An 18,684-nucleotide genomic window follows, 5' to 3' on the forward strand; every position below is an offset into this window, starting at 1 on the left:
GCTGTTACTGCTGTAATGGTTCGTAAACAATAGTCGACATCTAGGTACTGAATGATGATATGTTATACTGTCTTGGGGAAGTTGTCTCCATCTTATGAAAGTAATAGGTCAATAAAAAATATACAAATTAAAGGTAACGAAAGGTCTCTTTTATTAAAACGTAATATCCCCTGGTGCCACAGCGGTAAGTCTGTAGGCTTATACCGCTAAAATTCGAGTCTCGATACCCGTGGTAGGCAGATCACAATAGCCCATTGTGTAGATTCGTGCGTAATAATCTCGCGGTGTGTCAGCGGCAAGTTTGTAGACTTAGAACTATAGAAGTTGGGATTCGATTCCGCACACTGGACAGAGCACAGATTGAATATGTGTAGCTGTGCGTTAAAAGTATAAATGCAAAATGTTATAGGGTTTTTGCTAAATATTTAATTATAAATAGATGTGTTTATTAGTATTAAAATAAAAGCTATTTTATTAAGATATTGTTATGAAAATTGATCGACAAATCAGGAACGTTGATCTCTATGACAAAAGCAATTGTACACGAATAACACCTTCAACTTAAATATATAATATATATATATATACATAAACAGCTAATACTACATCTGTTCTTCTATATAGGAGAGGAAAAATGCTATGACGATCTCGGATGTTTCAGCAATGGTGGAAACTTTTATGACCCTATCAAACGTCCAATCGACGTTCTTCCTCAAAGTCGTGACGTCATTAACACGCGATTCATTCTGTACACCTCTAAAGACAAAAACAACTACGAAATATTAGACCCAACAGATAAAAACAGTATTTCTAACTCAGGGATCATTCCATCGGCAAACACTAAGATACTTATTCATGGCGTTACTCTACGTTTTAGTTCTGAAAGATGGCTAAAGGTAAGTTCCACGTAATTTTGATAAAATATATGAGATAAAACAATTATCTTTTTTTATTTTTCAGTGTATGCTACTGTTTATTACATGAGGTTGATTGTATAAGAATACCACCTGGCCATGCCGGACCTCATAGATAGTTAAATCTTGACGTTGTCCAGTAGTTAATGCGTAAAATTCTAATATCAATTGATGGTGAAATAATTCATATAAGGACGTTTCGAGCTCCCTAACCACCTGGACATGCCTGGCCGTAACTCATAATTTTGTGAAAGTTATTAAATTATCGTTGTTAGATTAAAGAATACGAACTTGTTAAGTTATGGGTGTTGTTTAATCTAATGGAGATAAAAGGGCAACTCTCTATATAAATCTTATTGTAAAATATATATTTTCCACCGAAAGTGGTTTATTGAAAGGGTTTATTTCAATATCCTGTTCAGTTACAAAATAGAATATTTTTACTTATGTAAGAAAAGAACAGCTGGTTTTTAATGAATTTTAGAAACTAATGTAGTTTTTAGAAACTGTCAATTCTTTATTTTGCCCAAATTGTATATATATATATTTAAATGTTTATTTTACTCAGTAACCATCTCTGTGCTAAAACATGTAAACATAATTATTTTACGTAATAAACTATACTTTTACTTTCTGCAGAAGATGAAGGATGAATATTTAAAACAAGGTGATTACAATATCATCTTAGTTGACTGGAGCAAAGGAAGCTGGTTTCCATACTACCAAGCTGTAGCGAATGCAAGACTTGTAGGAGCTGAGATAGCCCAGTTGATTAGTCGCTTACAGGTAAAATTAAAAAGATCAAAACATACAAAACAATCATCTGGATGTTATAAATGATAAACGTGCCTTTGATAAGACAGCTCAACTAGTTAATTGTTTTGACTTAGAAACAATATAAACTGAGGGATGGAAATAAACCTGTTTAAGAATGATAAAACTACTCTTAACAAGACAGCAATAACTGGTTAGTTGCTAAAAAGTAAAAGTAAAGGAAGATGAATTGTTTGTAAATTACTGTAACCAACACAACTGGTAAGCTGTTCTAATTGAGGTGAAGACTTTAAGAGAGCTACATAGCAGAAGGAATACTGTGTGTAAACAAGAACCTTTCTGATGATAGCCTATGAAAGCTTTATTAATAGTTATTTATTGTTAAGATAAGTGATGTGATAGGTTTGTTATGACAATGACCAAATGAATTCTTGTTTTTAAGTGGAGATAACACAGTCATTAAAAAAAACATCAGCTGTGTAACAAATGAAAACCAACAGCAATTTTAAAGTTATACTGTCGTTAAACATTTGTCTACTGTATAGAATTAGGGGTGAAGTATGGTTTAACACTGGCTGAACTTTGCCTACCAGTTAAAATTAACTAAGTTTGCAATATATCAGAAACACATAGCTAGAAAGTTAAACAACCAAGTACCACCATGTATGCATTATAACATGTATTTACTTACAGCCAAAATTTCCTCTTACAGATCAAAGTAAATGAAAAAAGTTACAAGGTCACTTGATTTCAAATCCAAGCCATTCTTTCAATTAAATTTATACTTGTAACAATTTCAATATGCTTGTGAATAATGCTACAACTTCCAAGTCGAAAAATTAAAATCAGTGGCAGCTTGCCAACAAAACAGAGAAAGTATATTACAAGAAATTTGTTGAAAGTTACGTGCACGTGCGGTCTAGGAAGTCCTAACCTGTTTAGTGTGATTTACTTTTAAGTTTTAAAATTATCCTGTTTCTGATGTTTTTCCATTCAAAACACAAGGTAATGCAATTGAAATTGTATTTTGGCTAATATCTCACTATTATTCACTTTTCTTGTTCCTAAAAAAAGCAAACAATCATCCATATTACCAAGGCATATTGGAATTAACAATTTTTCACACAAATTTCTTTCCTTAACCCAAAAGAAAAGGAAAGGTTTAAGAAATGTCTGAAATAAAATCCAAATAAAATAAACTCGTTTAGTTCAAGAGGATTTAATCGTTTCTAAATAATAAGTTGAATGAATCACTACAGGAAGTCAAAGGCATCTCTTTAGACAGTGTCCATCTCATTGGCCATAGTCTTGGAGCACAGGTGGCCGGCTATGCTGGGGAACGATTAAACAAAGTGAGAAGGATCACTGGTAAGTCCGATTTTCTGTTATAATAATTCCAAGAAACTTGGACATTAGAAAAGGCCTTAACAATTTGTCCTTGTAGATAAGAATATTATCGTAATAAAGACAGTGCAGGTCCACTAATTTCGTCTTTCAAATAAAAAAATAAATATAAAAATCACATTGTGACAGTTTTGTTTTAAGTGAGAATTGCTATCGGAGGAGGACTCTCAAATATATGATGAAATTATTAAAAACATAAGCTTTTGGTGTTCTGCAAATCAAAGATGTTTGCTTATAATAGTTAGTTTTACCCTACTCTTTAATGAATAGTTTTGAGTATGATTGAGAGATGAAAAATATGTTAATACAGTTAAAGAACCTTTAAGATTATTAGATTCCATTATTTCATTATTTTTAGAACATGAACTTTAATATTTGTGTTGAAGCATTTTATTCTTAACTGAATTATAAATTAGATGATCGAATATTTAGAGTAATAGAATAAATCTTTTAGCGAAACTATAATGAAGGCATTGAACTTTCAAGTTATATAATGTTCAAATTTGACTGTCTGTCCATCCTCCGTCTGCCTGTTTATCTATTTATCTAATATTGAATCTCTTTATCAATAGCTAATTTTTTTATGTCTTCTATCAATATCTGGTGCTTTATATATATATACGTATGCATTCGTTATAGAATATTTTTAAAATACCGATAGTTACAAACACAGTTTCTACGTATTCGAGTTTTTCACTGTGCTTACAGTCTTTCTTTATATGTCATCAACATTTTGTAGTTCAAAACACGAGCCATTTAATCCTTAGGACTAGATCCAGCTGGACCCTACTTCACAGGCACGCCTGAAAATATTCGTCTAGATCGGAGTGATGCGGAATTTGTTGATGTGATCCATACGGACAGCAGCAAGATATTGCTTTACGGTAAATACTGTAGTAATGCAGTTTAATTATGGGCGTTTTTTATGGCAGAACTAATTAGTTCAGTCAGTTGCTGAACATTTTATAATATTGAAAGCATAGTAGTTGAGCTACATTAAAAAAAATCAAAGCAACATTAGTGCACTTTGACGAAGAATATTTTAATATGCCTACAGAAAAAAAATAATGGATGTTCGATCTTTTTTTGTAATACATATCAAGTAACTGCTTTCCTCTACCATTACGTACATTACATCCTGCAACAGGAAATATGGAAACCTTGATATACGACTCAAAGTGTCAAATTTTACTATTTGAAAATCAAACGTTCACAAGTGATGTCGGCCCGGCATGGCCAGGTGGTTAAGGCACTCGACTCGCAATCTGAGGGTCGCGGGTTCGAATCCCCGTCCCACCAAACATGCTCGCTCTTCCAGCCGTGGGGGCGTTATAATATGACGGTCAATCCCACTATTCGTTGGTAAAAGAGTTGGCGGTGGGTGGTGATGACTAGCTGCCTTCACTCTAGTCTTACACTGCTAAATTAGGGACGGCTAGCGCAGATAGCCCTCGTGTAGCTTTGCGCGAAATTCAAAAACAAACAAACAAACACAAGTGATGTCCTTAATGTTACGAAAGCTAAACATTTTTGTGTTTTCTCACAGAAATATGTTCCGCATTCCTTACAATCTAATGTATTTAAACTGAGTATCTTTATTCAAGTTTATGCAATTTGTTTAGCATTTATCATGAATGGATTATTTTGTAATGTGTTCTCTTCCTTAGCATAAAAACATAATAATAATCTATTACTGTTGCTTTGACAATTGATATTGAAGTTACATGCCATTAATTAATAAGTGAACTGCATGTCGTATAATAACGTTATAATTGTATTAAGCTGAAAATAACAATTCTTGGGTGATGACTTTAAAAGAAGTAGGACGTTACAGTATAATTTACTATAAAAATGAAATTTTCTATATATAAAAAAATCATTCAATGCTGGCTCTTGGAAAGTTTAAAAAAGCTTGTTGGAAATATTTTCATACAAGGTAATAATCGGGAGGATAATTTCCCTTTGATGGAGTGTTTAGGTAGAGTATTCACGATGAGTAAACTAGAAATTTAAGGCAACTACCTGTTGTAAAAACACAAGTGTAGAGGACGACGTTTCGAAAGTCTTCCTTCTTCAGGTCAGTTTGTGTAATATGTTGTAGGTTTTTATAGTATCCTGGTGGATTGTGGAGGACGTGATTGGTTTGTTTATCCAATAGGATACTATAAAGACCTACAACATCTTACACTGACCTGAAGACGAGAGACGGAAGACTTTCGAAACGTTTTACTTGTGGTTTTACAACAGGTAGTTGCCGTCCATTCCAGTGTACTCAGGATAATTTTGGACGTTTATAAATATTTTAAAGTAGTTTACTTTGTTACCACTGCCACCGAAGGTGGACGGAGGTTGTTTTCACCTCTGTGTACATGTGTATTTGTCAGTAAGATTTCACTAAAACGGCTGAATGGATATGGATGAAAATTGGTATAGATTTGAACTATGACCCAACTTAGAAGTTATTAGTTTTGTTGGGTCAAGGTCGCAGCAAAGTCACGATTTTTCACACTATTTTTGCTTTATAACTCAGTCAAAAATAATCGAATTGTGATGAAAGTTGGTGGACATATGTAGAATATTATTATTCATTGCTCTGCCAATAATGGTCCTTGTCTGTTGATAAAGACGGACATACGGACAGATTTTCGTATTTTTTGAGGGCCAAATATGACGTACACACAGCAGATATCCCGACATGGCGTGATGCAGGTATGCACACAATGTGGGTATCCCTCTATTTTGTTTAAGTTTTCGTACAAAACAACAAAACGTCTATCTGCTCACCCGACCCTGATTTCGAAGACTAAAGGGAAGGTAGGTAATTAATGAAACTATATCTTCGGGTACTCTTATTTGACTGTTACTCTTATAACTCTCACACAGCCCAAATTGCGGATCGCACTTTCGCGGCAAGCGGGTGCGAACCACGAATGTTCGGATTCGTAGTCTGCATTTGCCAACTACTAGCCCAACTCGGCCTGTGAGTTGTTTCAGTTCAGTCAGATATCATGTACATTCGAAAAAAAAAAATTACTGGACATAAAATATAAATAAATAAGACGTTGACATAGAGAAATTTTATAGGACTGTAAGCATTTTCTGAACAAGATAACTTAATTTATTTTAGGTCTAAGCACAACTGAAGTTGTTGGCCATGTTGATTTTTTTCCCAACAAAGGAAACGAACAACCAGGGTGTTTATCTGGTCCATTGAAAACACTTTTTTCAGATGGTGTTGAGCAAGGTGAGTAAAGTACTTTTTTTTCGTGCCTGATTTTTATTGCTTTATACATATAACTATGTCCATGAAAAAGCACTATCTAAAAAACAACAACCTTTACTATGTAGGCATGTGTAAATAACTAACCAATAATAAATTCTGTATTAGATAAAGCTAATCGACGTCTTTTGCTTAAGCTGAGCTTAGCATCACTGAGTACTAGGTTTCTCTCAAACTAAAGGTTCGAATTAAATCGTGTTTAATCATTTTCAGATTTTCTGGTTAAAAATTCTGAATTAAGTCAATTGAAAATAAGATGTTTATCAAAGTTGTTTATATGAACTCGTAACATTTTATTGAATTTAATCAAAATAGTACAGTTAAAGAAGTAGCTTTTCAACTTAACAAAAAAAACTCTTAATCATTGTCTGGTTTTATAACAAAAATCTTTTTAAAAGGTAAAACAGACAAAATGAAATTTGTATTTTGATCGCAAAATCGCGTTCATTCTCTTATTTCATCATAATTTAAACATCTAAAAAATAATACACAGCTTTAAAACTTTTAAAAATGGAGCTGTAAACTAGATGTTAAAAAGAGTGTGTAGCAAGACATCGTAAACCTGTTATTTAAAATGATTTGGCCTTTTTAGGAACGTTACATTCATACACTCAATTCAACACTTAGGAAGGTTGTTTGCAATATATGGTAACAATTTCCATGTGTAATTTCCTCGTCCCTCGTCTCTATGCAAATGTCATCTAAACATGACCTCCTTCTGGGAGAGTGAAATCATTGCCGCAATTATAAAAGTATGCAAAATGTAAAATTTAAGTATATCAAAGAAAGCGGCATCTGTAGTGTAGAACCTTGAAGAAATATCACTTTTGTACAGATTGGGCGCAAGTAGAGCATACAGGTCATTGTACTTGTTTTTCCGCAAGATGCTCCTTTGGGTTTCTCAAATAATCCTTCGGAAATCATTATCCGAGCACGTTTAATGGGCTTTGAGAAGCAAGTAAAGAGAAGGGGTACAATATTGACCTCAGTGTATTGCACAAAAACCTCCTCCGGCGAAATTGCACAGAAGAACAATAGTCTATAATTATAGCCACCGTATTGTTATAAGAAAGGTCTTTAAGGCTAAAACAATTATCCTTATATTTTTACTATACATTGTGAACAATCCCTTTGTAAGCTAACAATATTCTGAATTTTATGTCTAGGATTTGAATTTTCACCATCCATATACCACATTGACGACATGACTTTATTTTTCTTTAATTTGTTTCCCTTCTATAGCTCTTCTTTCTTTAAGTGTAGACAAAATATACAAAAGGAAATACTTGTAATAAATGTGTTGGATCTTTCTTTTTTTAATAAAACGTTGTTGTTAAGTTCTATCTGAACAACGTGCTTAACCATATTCGATGACGAGGAATGACCTGAGGATGACAAAACCTTGTCGAAACGTTGTACATTTGCTGTTATGTTAAACTTATATTAAAGTTTTTCTTCATTTCCCATTCAAACCGTCTCCAAGTATTATTAGTATTTAATCATACTTGGGCTACAAAAGACCTTATTCATTTATATAGGTGTCAGAAGACTTCTTGGCTGTGATCATCTAAGAGCCATCGATTATTATCTTGAAGCTTTAAGAAATAAAAAATGTACACCAGTAGGGATTGCATGTGAGCGTTGGGATGATTTTATCAGAGGGAAATGTGCTGATTGTGGTGAAGATAATAGTAAATGTGTCAAGCTGGGACCCCAGGCAGAAGAGTATCTGAAATACAAAGATGACAACAAAAGTCAGAAGCTGTTTCTCAAGACAGCATCAAACGAGCCATTCTGTTGTATGTATGGTTTTGTTTGTTAGCTACTGAAACTTGATATGAAATTTAGTTGCTCAGTTGCTTATAATAGGTGCAAGTATACGTTTATCTATTCCAAGCATTCATTCACCTGAAACTAACCTTAAAATATTTGTTTTGTTCTTTTAAAGAAAGATATCTTATCCAGTTAAACATTAAACATTTGTATCAGTGTTACATGATCTAGCTAACATATAAACTACAAGTCTCCTATATGGTATGAAAAAAGAATGAGACTATCAGGACTGGTACCTGAGTTTGTGACTTGGATGTCTACTATTGCTTTTATTTCCAGGGTTTTCGAGTGCAATACAACATTTTTTTCTCAACATAAGATATGGATCATCTAATGGAATAGATTTTTACAAATAGTATAAATTTCCAAGGATGTTTAAAAATCCAATATTATGTGATACCATAAAATGCTTTCTCAAAACCAGCGTTAAAATATGCCAATTAAAAACAGTATTTAACTAATTTTAAATTGTACCATTAATAATGCTGTTGTTGACATGTCAAGTGCACCTACTTGACGAGCCATGCACACAAATTAATACGAAACATATACACAAAACTGATACTCAATATATTTTCTATTGCAGTGTTTCATTACTACGTGGAAGTCAACATTGCTAAACCAGCAAATAGCACTAGCCAGAGAGGTCTTCTACACGTTACAATAAAAGGTTCTGACGACAATCTGAAAATGCGCCTAAGTGACCGGTAGATTATCAATTTTGAGATGAATTATGGTTAATAAGTGCCCAAGCCTTTTGTTGGCATGTGTTTGTTTACATTCTGTTATTTTAAATTATTTAATAAATTGCTACCAAACATTATATATAAAGATAGATTATAACTTGAATGAAAGGTAATTTATAATTCTATGTCATAATTCGAGTCAAAATGAATCTGGGAAAGACTTCCTTTACAGAATTATGCTTTGAATCCACTCTATAGATTTTGACTTTATTTATTGTTAAAAGATTACTAATATGAAATACATCTAACGAGTACCATAAAATATATAGATAAAAACTAAATACAAGATTTTAAGATTTTAATCAAATAAAACACGAAACACTCGTGAAACGATGCACTGTAACGTTAATTTCTACTTTCGCCTAGCTTGGTTGTTATATTATATCATATGTTTCATTAATTTAGTTGAGGACATTATGAGGACTTTTTTTGTATGATTTTGGTTTCATCATTAAAAATGGGCACAGTGACTAAATTATGAAGAAAAACGACTTAGAAATTCATGTTTTGATAATTACGGAGTTCCTTCTTTTGGTGAAGTGTATTTTTATTATTATATATTTACTCCCCTGTCCCCCAGTGGCTCAGCGATAAGTCAGTCGCCTTACAACGCTAAAAATTATTACCTATCTATGCTTTTCAAATTATTAAAATAAACCAATATCAAAAGAGTTTGGTTTGTTTTGAATACCGCGCATGACTACACGAGGGCTATCTGCGCTAACAGTCCCTAATTTAGCAGTGACAAACCAGAGAGAAGGCAGCTATCAACACCACCCACCACCACCAATTCCTGGGCTACTCTTTCACTAATAAGTAGTGATGTTGATCGACACACTATAACGACCCCACGGTTGAAAGAGCGAATATGTTCGGTGACAGGGTTTCGAACCCGCCACCCTCAGATTGCGAGTTGAGCGCCTTATCCACCAGGGCATGCTAGGTCTAAAAGCAAACGAAAAACTTTGAAGAGCATAAGCACGTTAATCTGTGTATGGTGCTCCTAAAACCATTGTAATAATTTGGTTAAAAGAGCCATAAAGAAGAGGATTAAATACGGAAAACATAAGCATGACGTTCACGAAATTATTAATCTTATCTTAATTACATAGGACAGAAACAGGCTAATTTTTGTATTTTTTAATTATATTTTCTGCCTGCAAAAAAGACTTTAAAAATTATAAACAAGGATTTTGTCTTAATACTATCCAAAACAATAATAAATATAAAGAAAACCGTCTTAGAAACAAAACTGAAATAATAGAACACTCACATTAGTATACCACATACTCTATTATTGACTGTTTTGTTCTTTATAAAGTTAACGATTTTACAGTTATTCTATATACGCCCTCCCCCTACTCCCACTCTCACCACACAAATATATATACATCTGCCTATTCCCATTTATAAGAATAAAAATTTCCAGAGAGTTTGACTTTGTGGGTTGTATTTGTATTTACGTTTCTATAAGGGAAGAAAGAATGGACAATTAGAGTGAAGATATATGTAGTGCATAAACAAACTAGCTATAATTAGTTATGTGTATGTGCGCGAGAACATTTATACATATATAGATTTAAAAAAATAAAATAGGTATCTTACTTCACTGACACGAAAAATAGAGATAATGTCTACTACAATTAGAACACACATTTACATTTGTTTTAGGAATGGGAGTTTAAAACCAGGAAAGAAGTTAAAATATCTTGTTACCTCGAGAAGAAACGTTGGTTCGATAAATTCGTTACAAGCTCACTGGACTAAGCGTTCTGTGTCTATCTTAGACCCTGAATTCTGGCACAGTAGAAGAAGTAATGCTAGAAATGAGTTATTTCTTCGATCCATCAAAGTTAACCCTCTGAATGGAGTTTCTCGGCAGTAAGTAGTAAAAAAGTTATATCCCTTATTTTCGCTATCAATTTGAATCACTCACTTAAAATCTCCTGTTCTTTTATCTTGAATCTCATTTCAGTTTAGAATACAACGTCATTTTGCATGCATAACTGTCGTTGTTGGGACAAATATAACGAAGCAAATCTCATAAATAAAACACGCTTTTTGTGATAATTTTTGATATGAAAGTAATATGGAACATTTCCTGCTAAATAAGTATAATGTGCATAATTAAATCCTGTACAGTTGATTTAAACATTATAAATTATCAGTAAAACATTTCATAAGTTATGTGGCGTTACGAGTCATTAAGAGAACAAACAGTAAGATTGGAAATTATAAAAAAGAAAATAATATTATTTTATAAATCATACACAAAACTTAGTGTAACTTTTTTGTGCATATAATAAAGTGGTTAATAACTTATTCAAGTTTCTTCATAATTCATTTACTTGTTGTATGTTGCATATCTATTGTATAACTTTGTCATGGTTTCACATGTGTCTTCTAGAGGCCGCCAGTTGAAATATTCAGAGTTCTGTGGAAACCCAACTCAGGCAATAAAGCCCAAAGAGGAAGTGACTCTGTCGTTGTGTGACAGTGATCAATGATTTTTTGTATGAAAATAACCAGATTTTGTACTGTTATATTTAGAAGTAACATGCTTGATGAGAGGGGAAAATCTTTCCAGTAGAATCTGTTAAAGGTTATGTTGTTTTATGAATAAATTGTTGTACATAACACACTTGCGACATTTCTGTCTTCAGTTAACACCTGTTTTGCAAGTTTATACAAAGAATAAAACAAAATCACCAAGATAACATAATAAAGGCTTAGTTTACATTATATTACGTCTTATCAATCTTCTGTAAGTTCAGATATTGTAATCCCTGGATTAAGTTCAAGATTATTACGGCTAAGATATGTCAAAACTATTTTGGTGTATTTAGTGTAAAGTAAGAAAGCATGGGACAAATAATTAATTCCCAATTCTTCTTTTAAGATAATCTACAGTATTTTCTCATAATCAAAGTTTTTCTTCATTATATTTAACAATAATAAAATATTCACTTACAAAATAAAGAAATCAATAATATCAAAACAAAACAGTTTTTTATATCATGACACATTCCTTCCACCAATGTCTGATTGTTATATGAACAGGACTCTGGAAATGTGGGTAAGAAAAGAGGTAAAATACATAAATAACTGAAACTTGCTAGCCACTATAAGAATGCCAATCTACTAGGTACTTATCATGGAAATTCACTAGTAGAGACATGTTGCTTCCACCAGACTGCTTTTCAATGTAAGTTTAATACAAGCTAGCATGAGTATAAATCAACATGGAGCAGGTGTTACTTTCTGTCCAAAACTATAGACTCACAGTCTACATGATTATGCATTCTAATTGCACAATGTATACCCCCCCCCCCATTCGCACAGCGGTTTGGCTGTGGGCTTATAATGCTAGAAACCGGATTTTGCTACCCGTGGTGGTCAGAGCACAGATAGAACATTGTGTAGCTTTGTGCTTAACTACAAACAAACAAACAAACAAAAACACCATGTACTGAAACAAATGCTAAGAAAATATCCAGTAAGACTGTATGCTACAAGTTATTCCAGCCTGCATGACTGAAAATATTATATCATAACTAAATAAAACACACTGGGTAGACCAACTTTATATTTGGTATGCTCTGTAAACTACTTTCTTTAGATTTCGCCTTCAAAAGATAACTTCATATGCTCATGAATATTTTCATTTGATCCAGTTGAAAACATTACTATATTACTATAACTAAAACCATGTTTTCTCCTCTAATGTAGTGTGAGTTTAATCATTACTTTTATCTGGTCAATAAAAATCCACATGGTCTGCTCTGCAGATATTCCGTTACTACTCAGCAGTTTCTGCAAGATGTCATGCAATCGTCTCTCCTCTGAAAATTACTCTATGGCTCAGAAAGTAAGTGTCATTATGTCGCTTTGGTACCATTAATCTTGTGATCAACAAATTGTCTTAACTCTATAATAATTATGCACTGATCACGTAATGTAGTGCATAAATTTAACCAGAAAACACAATTTGATAGCTTAGAAAGTAAGGAACACCGCTTCCTATTAGTCATTGATCTTACAACCAAGTGAATGTCCTAACTGATAGTCAAACTTTTAATCCCAGTCATATCATTCACGAGATCCTAGTCAGTAGCTTAGCTGATCATCAGAGATATTACATAGATCCTCTGAGGGTGATTCCTCATCTTACACCTCTCAGACATCTTCCTGTTCATATTCTTGGTCAATATGATACAAAACTGAGCTCTTTCTATCCTCTGATACATCAGTCTCAACCTATGATTCCTGTTCTATGAGGGATATCTATCCAAAGAATGTGAGTTTAATTAAACAATTGATTTTTAAAGGTTATTTTCAAGATTATTACATCTCGGGAACGGGAATGCTGTGATTGAAAATATAACCTATACTGATGAAAATAATTTTAACTTTTAATATTAACAATGAACATCAATATTAATGTACTTCCTGATCTGTCTCGCAAGCTTGCTATGAATGAGTAGCTATAAATCTGAACAGTTGATCTAAGTGTTATATAGAGTTTGTGATTTTGCTTACATACATTGATGATAGCATATCTATATTGATACTTGTAATAGATTGTTAAACACATTTGTTAGAAACGTGAATAATCAGTTCATGGAATATTATTGATTAGAAAGTATACAAAAAAGTGTACACTAACTTAGATGTTCATATTGATCATTTCTGGATAAAACTTCAGAAATACAATATAATGAATATGCATTTAGTGTTTTGTATAATTATGTAAATTGAAAGAATCAATAAACTATGTTTATTGACTTTTAAATTATGTGAGATACAAAAGCTTAGTAAAAGGTTGTGATGAGATAGACTAAATATCCAATAGGTTTGAAGTGTTCTCATTGTTTGGAGATTACTTCTGTCGTTTACGTTTAAGGTTAATGACCTTCAGATAGAAACAGAATGAATGCCTATATACTATAAGTTTCAGTCAGCAAGATATATGCTCTCAACAAAACTATATACAGAAAGGTAAGAAACTGTTTAAGTAGATCTTTTAAGCTTTAGTGAAATAATTCAACTTATAAAGCTAATTACGAAATTATCATATATCATTTAGAGATTTATATAAGTGTCCTTTTCAGGACAAATAGATGAAATGAATAATAGAAATGAATCAGGGATATGTGTTTCACATATAAAAGTCGGGAAATACTAAAAAGTATGTCACGAAAATAAATGTAGAAGTGAAAGTATAATGAGTATGTTAAATGTGTACGAAATCGATAGTTAAAAACACTATTGGCTATACTAACTGTCTCATTCAACATTTATAAAACATCAGATGTGATGAAAACTGTTCAGGATGTATATCAACTGGCGAAGCAAACACTAAAGAACTAATTAACCAGTGAAATGTTTTATACATAAAGCAAGGGATAATTGTAAAAGGGGTTATAGTATAATATTTGCCTTATTCAAATAATAAATAAATTAAGATAGTAGATGTTTTAATAGTTGTATCATTGAAATAATGGTTTTACTTGTAGATGTTTAGGACATATAATTAAATCTAGACATTGATGACGTAATCACAAGTTAAATAGGTTGAGACACCCTATGATAAACTCATCATCCTATTGATTGTTTGGTTGTTTGCAGTCAAACATAAACCTACTCAATGGGGTACCTGTGCTCTGCTCACCACGGGTATGGAAACTGGAGGTCTAATCCTATTGAACTATCTGATTATAATAGCATCATCCGCCCTAGTAACACAATTTGCCAAGTAATACCATCCGCTTATGGAACCTTAGTAACACAATGCACCTAATAAACACTATCCGCTTTTGTAAAGCACGTGTAATACAGTTAAATATACAACTGAAAACTACAAATATAGGCTAAGACAAGCTGAAATCCTTATGCAGTCCTAGAGGACTATAGTAACACTATTTGCTTATGGAAACACCGTACGTCTATAGTAACAACATCCGCCTTTGTAAAACGTATGGAGTGCAATTAAATATATAAGCGAAAACGATAAAGTTGACGATAATGATAAGAACTAGATATATTAGATGTCAGATTTAATGTAAGTTTTACAAACAAAGCAAAACTGTAATTTTGAGAGAGATTAAAAACTATTCAGAACTGATAATTGTGAAACGTACAATATACAAGTTAGATGAATTATTAATTTTAAGACTTTGATTGTTATTGACATAATCACATGTTAAGACACCATATTATAAGCTCATCATCTTATTAAAACTGTTTGCCTATAGTAACATTATCTGCTCTAGCACCACAAACATTAGTAATAAAATCTGCCTATTAACACCATTTGCCTATAGAAAGACTATCTTTTGTAAGACTATCTGCCTATAATACTTTAGTAACAGCATTCGCCACCCGCATCGTGACAGCATCCGCCTATAACAGGGATTCCCAACCTTTTTGTTCCTCTGTACCCATTGGCCTTTGGTATTCTGACAGGTTCCCATGTACCCCTTGACCTTGGACATTCTGACAGGTTCCCATGTACCCCTAAAAATTAGGGATCAAAAATTGATAAAATTATATTGATTTTATATTATTTTATTATGACCAATGTTCTTCTGGTTGAATCTAAACTGCCTTCCGTTGATTGTTAGGAGCAAAATTCATCACAATCGCGCTCAATTCCAACAATGTTTTTCTGGTTCAATTTGTATACTCGTAGCTGGATGTCAACCTTAAAATTATTTGTAATATACGAGGCAAGACAAATCAATTTTTTTTATTATATATATTTTTGTGGATTTGAAAAATTTATAGAATGATGATTGAAATATATTTTATACAATTCATTAGACATAATAAAATCGTATACTGTTCACTGTAGACTATTTGGCAGTTCCCTTTTTTTCGTTATGTTGTGCAGTACATTGCATCACCGACGATGGTAGTATCCTTGGAAATGATACAACAAAAGAACCAAGCATGGTCTAGAAATTAGCATGTCGGGCTGCGTATCGAAAGGTCTAAGAGACAAGTTGCGATATGCGTGTAATTGCTAAACACACTCAGCACTTTTGACTTCCGGGGAGGGGGAATGATAAACGTGACAACCAATCTCTTTCTATTCGACTTTAAGTGACCATGTAGGCCAGACATTCCCAACCTGGGGTACATGTACCCCCAGGGGTTCATTTGCACTTCCCAGGGAGTACATAGTGGTCTGAGAGTATAACCATGGTTTACACTTTACATGGTGTTTTAATCTACAGTCAGACAAAGAGATCAAAGTGGCTCACATAAATAAATATACGCTGAGTTCAATTTATCGATGTTATCAATACTATAAGATCCTTATGCAGTCCACACATACAGATGTTGATTGTTGTTAGCAGCAAAATTCGTCACAATCGTGCTCAATTCCAACAATGTTCTTCTGGTTCAATTTAAACTGCCTTCCGTTGATTGTTAGCAGCAAAATTCGTCACAATCGTGCTCAATTCCAACAATATTCTTCTGGTTCAATCTAAACTGCCTTCCGTTGATTGTTAGCAGCAAAATTCGTCACAATCGTGCTCAATTCCAAGAAAGGCACAGACTGCAACGTCTTAAGTATTTTCGATGGAATATGTAGGTTACTTCAAACTCTGACGTCATCGCAGGCTGAGAGTGTAGCCATCTATAACTGCTCGATTATAGTTAGCGTAAATCGAAAACGACGGCGTTGATGGGTGTAGCGGATAAAATGGTTCGTGATGAGACTGCGGGGTCATTGTGGACAGAAGGCCAGAATTTCCTGCTATAGCAGCAAAGTCTGTTGCCAGTACCGTTGATAAAAGGGGTCGAGAAGCCGCTTGAAACTTCTCAATCTCTGTCTCCTTCAGTCGCTTCTCCTTAGCTCTCCTGTTCTGAAACCAGATCTTCACCTGGGTTTCTGTGAGGTTCATGGAGCTGGAAAACTCGGCCCGTTCGGCGATGGACAGATACTGCTTCGTTTGGAACATTTTTTCCAAGGCAAGTAACTGCTTCGTAGTAAAAGGGGTTCTGGGTTTTCGACTGCTCTTGTGACGTTTCAGGTAGCACGTGACCGGTGACGTTGTTGGTGTTGAGACTTGCGCCTTTGAATCTGAATAGGCGAAAAAAAAAGAGTCATTATCAGGATGTTTCTACCATTTTTCTCTGAATAATGAAGCAAAGTAACCGACAACTACCAAAAAATTATTAAATTTCGAACTCAATTGGCATTGAATCATAGAAAACAGACCAATGTTCTGGCGAGACATAAATCGTTGTTTGCCAACTTATTATTATATTAGCACAATGTGCTTTCCTTACTTACTAAAGTAGCAAGAAAGGTGTTGAGTGTTAAAAACAAGACGTCGAGAACTGATTTTATAAACAAAAGCACTGAGTAGAAGTGAAATACAAGGATGCAACACGGGATAATTAAACACGAAACTTCAGACTTAACGTTTCTCCCTCTGTACGGATTTACAAGACTCAAATCTGGGGTTCGATTTCCCGCGGTGGAAACAGCAGATACCTCAATGTGGCTTTGCTCAAAAAACACAAACAAATGAAGAATATCAGTCAAATAAATTTCCTGCGTTCAGATGTGACCTGTGTGGGGTGCCGGAGCGCCGCTCCTGTATTTTTTTATTGTTTTTGTGCTTTAACACAAGATCAAATATTTTATGGTGAAGAAATGCTATATAAACTACCCTTGTTATATCAGTTGCATTTTTTTATGACTCAAATATGCCAGTTGATTATGTAATATTAAACTAATAAGTGGTTTGTAATTATAAACAAATTAAATGCGTGAAAAGCAGCCTACATGGGCATTTACAATTCAAGGTTCGTACGTTTATAAGGATTTAGTTGGTCTTCCAGCAAAGCGGTTTTATTACTGCATCACTGTATATTATGTATATATATATATATATATCGATGGTTATTGTTACACAGTACAACGCTTTCATTTATATAGATGAGAAATGGTAAGCCTAAATTTCAAAATTTCATTGTAGAACACGACACATTTTAATGTCTATTATTGTAGCTTATACAAAGGTTTTCGTACGTTATGTTAACACGTCTTGGAAGCCTCATAGCGCCGTTACAATCAGTGTTGCCACGTTCGGTCATGCTCTATCTGACGACCGTGCATCTTGACAAAAGCCCTCTAACGTAGTGTTTATTGAAAAAGACATCTGCGTAAGGTTATGTCTAAAACACACCACTCCACCAAACATGCTTTCCATAATCCATCTAGTGTGCGAGTGCCCGATTCAACAATTAGATCAAATAGAAAGCCATAGGCAACTTAACCATTATGTCTTTGTATGGAATAGCACGAATGCCATTTTCATTCTCCAGTTGTTTGAAGTGTGCGATAGTTGAATGAGAGATATTAACAAAAGCCTTATCTTGGTGAACGCACACATACTTTATTGGCCTCATTTTCAGACGGAGATATTATTGATTATGTTGTTTGGGGTACTGGATGGCTTTTGTAACTGACCTTTGAGTTTGTGGATTTTCATTGTTATCAGACATCACACTTTGCTTATCAACGGCTAGAGTACGACTTCTTAGAGGTCTGTGATTGAAAGAATCTGGTACACCAAGTTGATCCATATTTCTTTGTAATTAAGTACAAGGTATGTTCCTCCGCTTGGAAATTTTAAATATATCATCTTAATACACACACACACACACACACACACACACACACACACATATATATATATATATATATATATAT

At 33.5% G+C, this 18,684-nt stretch overlaps 2 protein-coding genes across 2 annotated transcripts in view; one reads left to right on the forward strand and one right to left on the reverse strand.

Moving 5' to 3' along the window:
* LOC106463938 (pancreatic lipase-related protein 2-like) overlaps positions 1 to 11,592 on the forward strand; it is a 13,164-nt gene extending 1,572 nt beyond the window's left edge. Inside the window, exons 2-10 of the mRNA XM_013924026.2 lie at positions 625 to 896; positions 1,554 to 1,700; positions 2,948 to 3,056; positions 3,860 to 3,976; positions 6,220 to 6,336; positions 7,911 to 8,171; positions 8,792 to 8,912; positions 10,623 to 10,832; positions 11,359 to 11,592. Of these exons, the coding sequence (XP_013779480.1) occupies positions 625 to 896; positions 1,554 to 1,700; positions 2,948 to 3,056; positions 3,860 to 3,976; positions 6,220 to 6,336; positions 7,911 to 8,171; positions 8,792 to 8,912; positions 10,623 to 10,832; positions 11,359 to 11,458 (1,454 nt within the window). The 3' untranslated portion in view covers positions 11,459 to 11,592. The remainder of the gene's footprint in view (positions 1 to 624; positions 897 to 1,553; positions 1,701 to 2,947; positions 3,057 to 3,859; positions 3,977 to 6,219; positions 6,337 to 7,910; positions 8,172 to 8,791; positions 8,913 to 10,622; positions 10,833 to 11,358) is intronic.
* A 4,908-nt stretch (positions 11,593 to 16,500) lies between these two features.
* On the reverse strand, positions 16,501 to 18,557 carry LOC106463936 (homeobox protein MSX-2-like). The gene is made up of 2 exons (XM_013924024.2): positions 18,482 to 18,557; positions 16,501 to 17,043 (listed from the first exon to the last, which is right to left on the reverse strand). Exons 1-2 carry the CDS (start codon positions 18,555 to 18,557, stop codon positions 16,571 to 16,573), a joined length of 549 nt encoding a protein of 182 aa, XP_013779478.1. The 3' UTR covers positions 16,501 to 16,570.
* Between the last annotated feature and the right edge of the window lie 127 nt (positions 18,558 to 18,684).

This window comes from Limulus polyphemus, unplaced genomic scaffold, assembly GCF_000517525.1.
Source record: "Limulus polyphemus unplaced genomic scaffold, Limulus_polyphemus-2.1.2 Scaffold1520, whole genome shotgun sequence".
Classification (NCBI taxonomy): domain Eukaryota; kingdom Metazoa; phylum Arthropoda; class Merostomata; order Xiphosura; family Limulidae; genus Limulus; species Limulus polyphemus.

Coding starts and splice junctions, on each gene's coding strand:
- LOC106463936 (XM_013924024.2), bottom strand. CDS start 18,557: ATGGATCAACTTGGTGTACCAGATTCTTTCAATCACAGACCTCTAAGA. Junction 17,044..18,481: donor TCTAGCCGTTGATAAGCAAA/GTGTGATGTCTG, acceptor TCGCCTATTCAG/ATTCAAAGGCGCAAGTCTCA.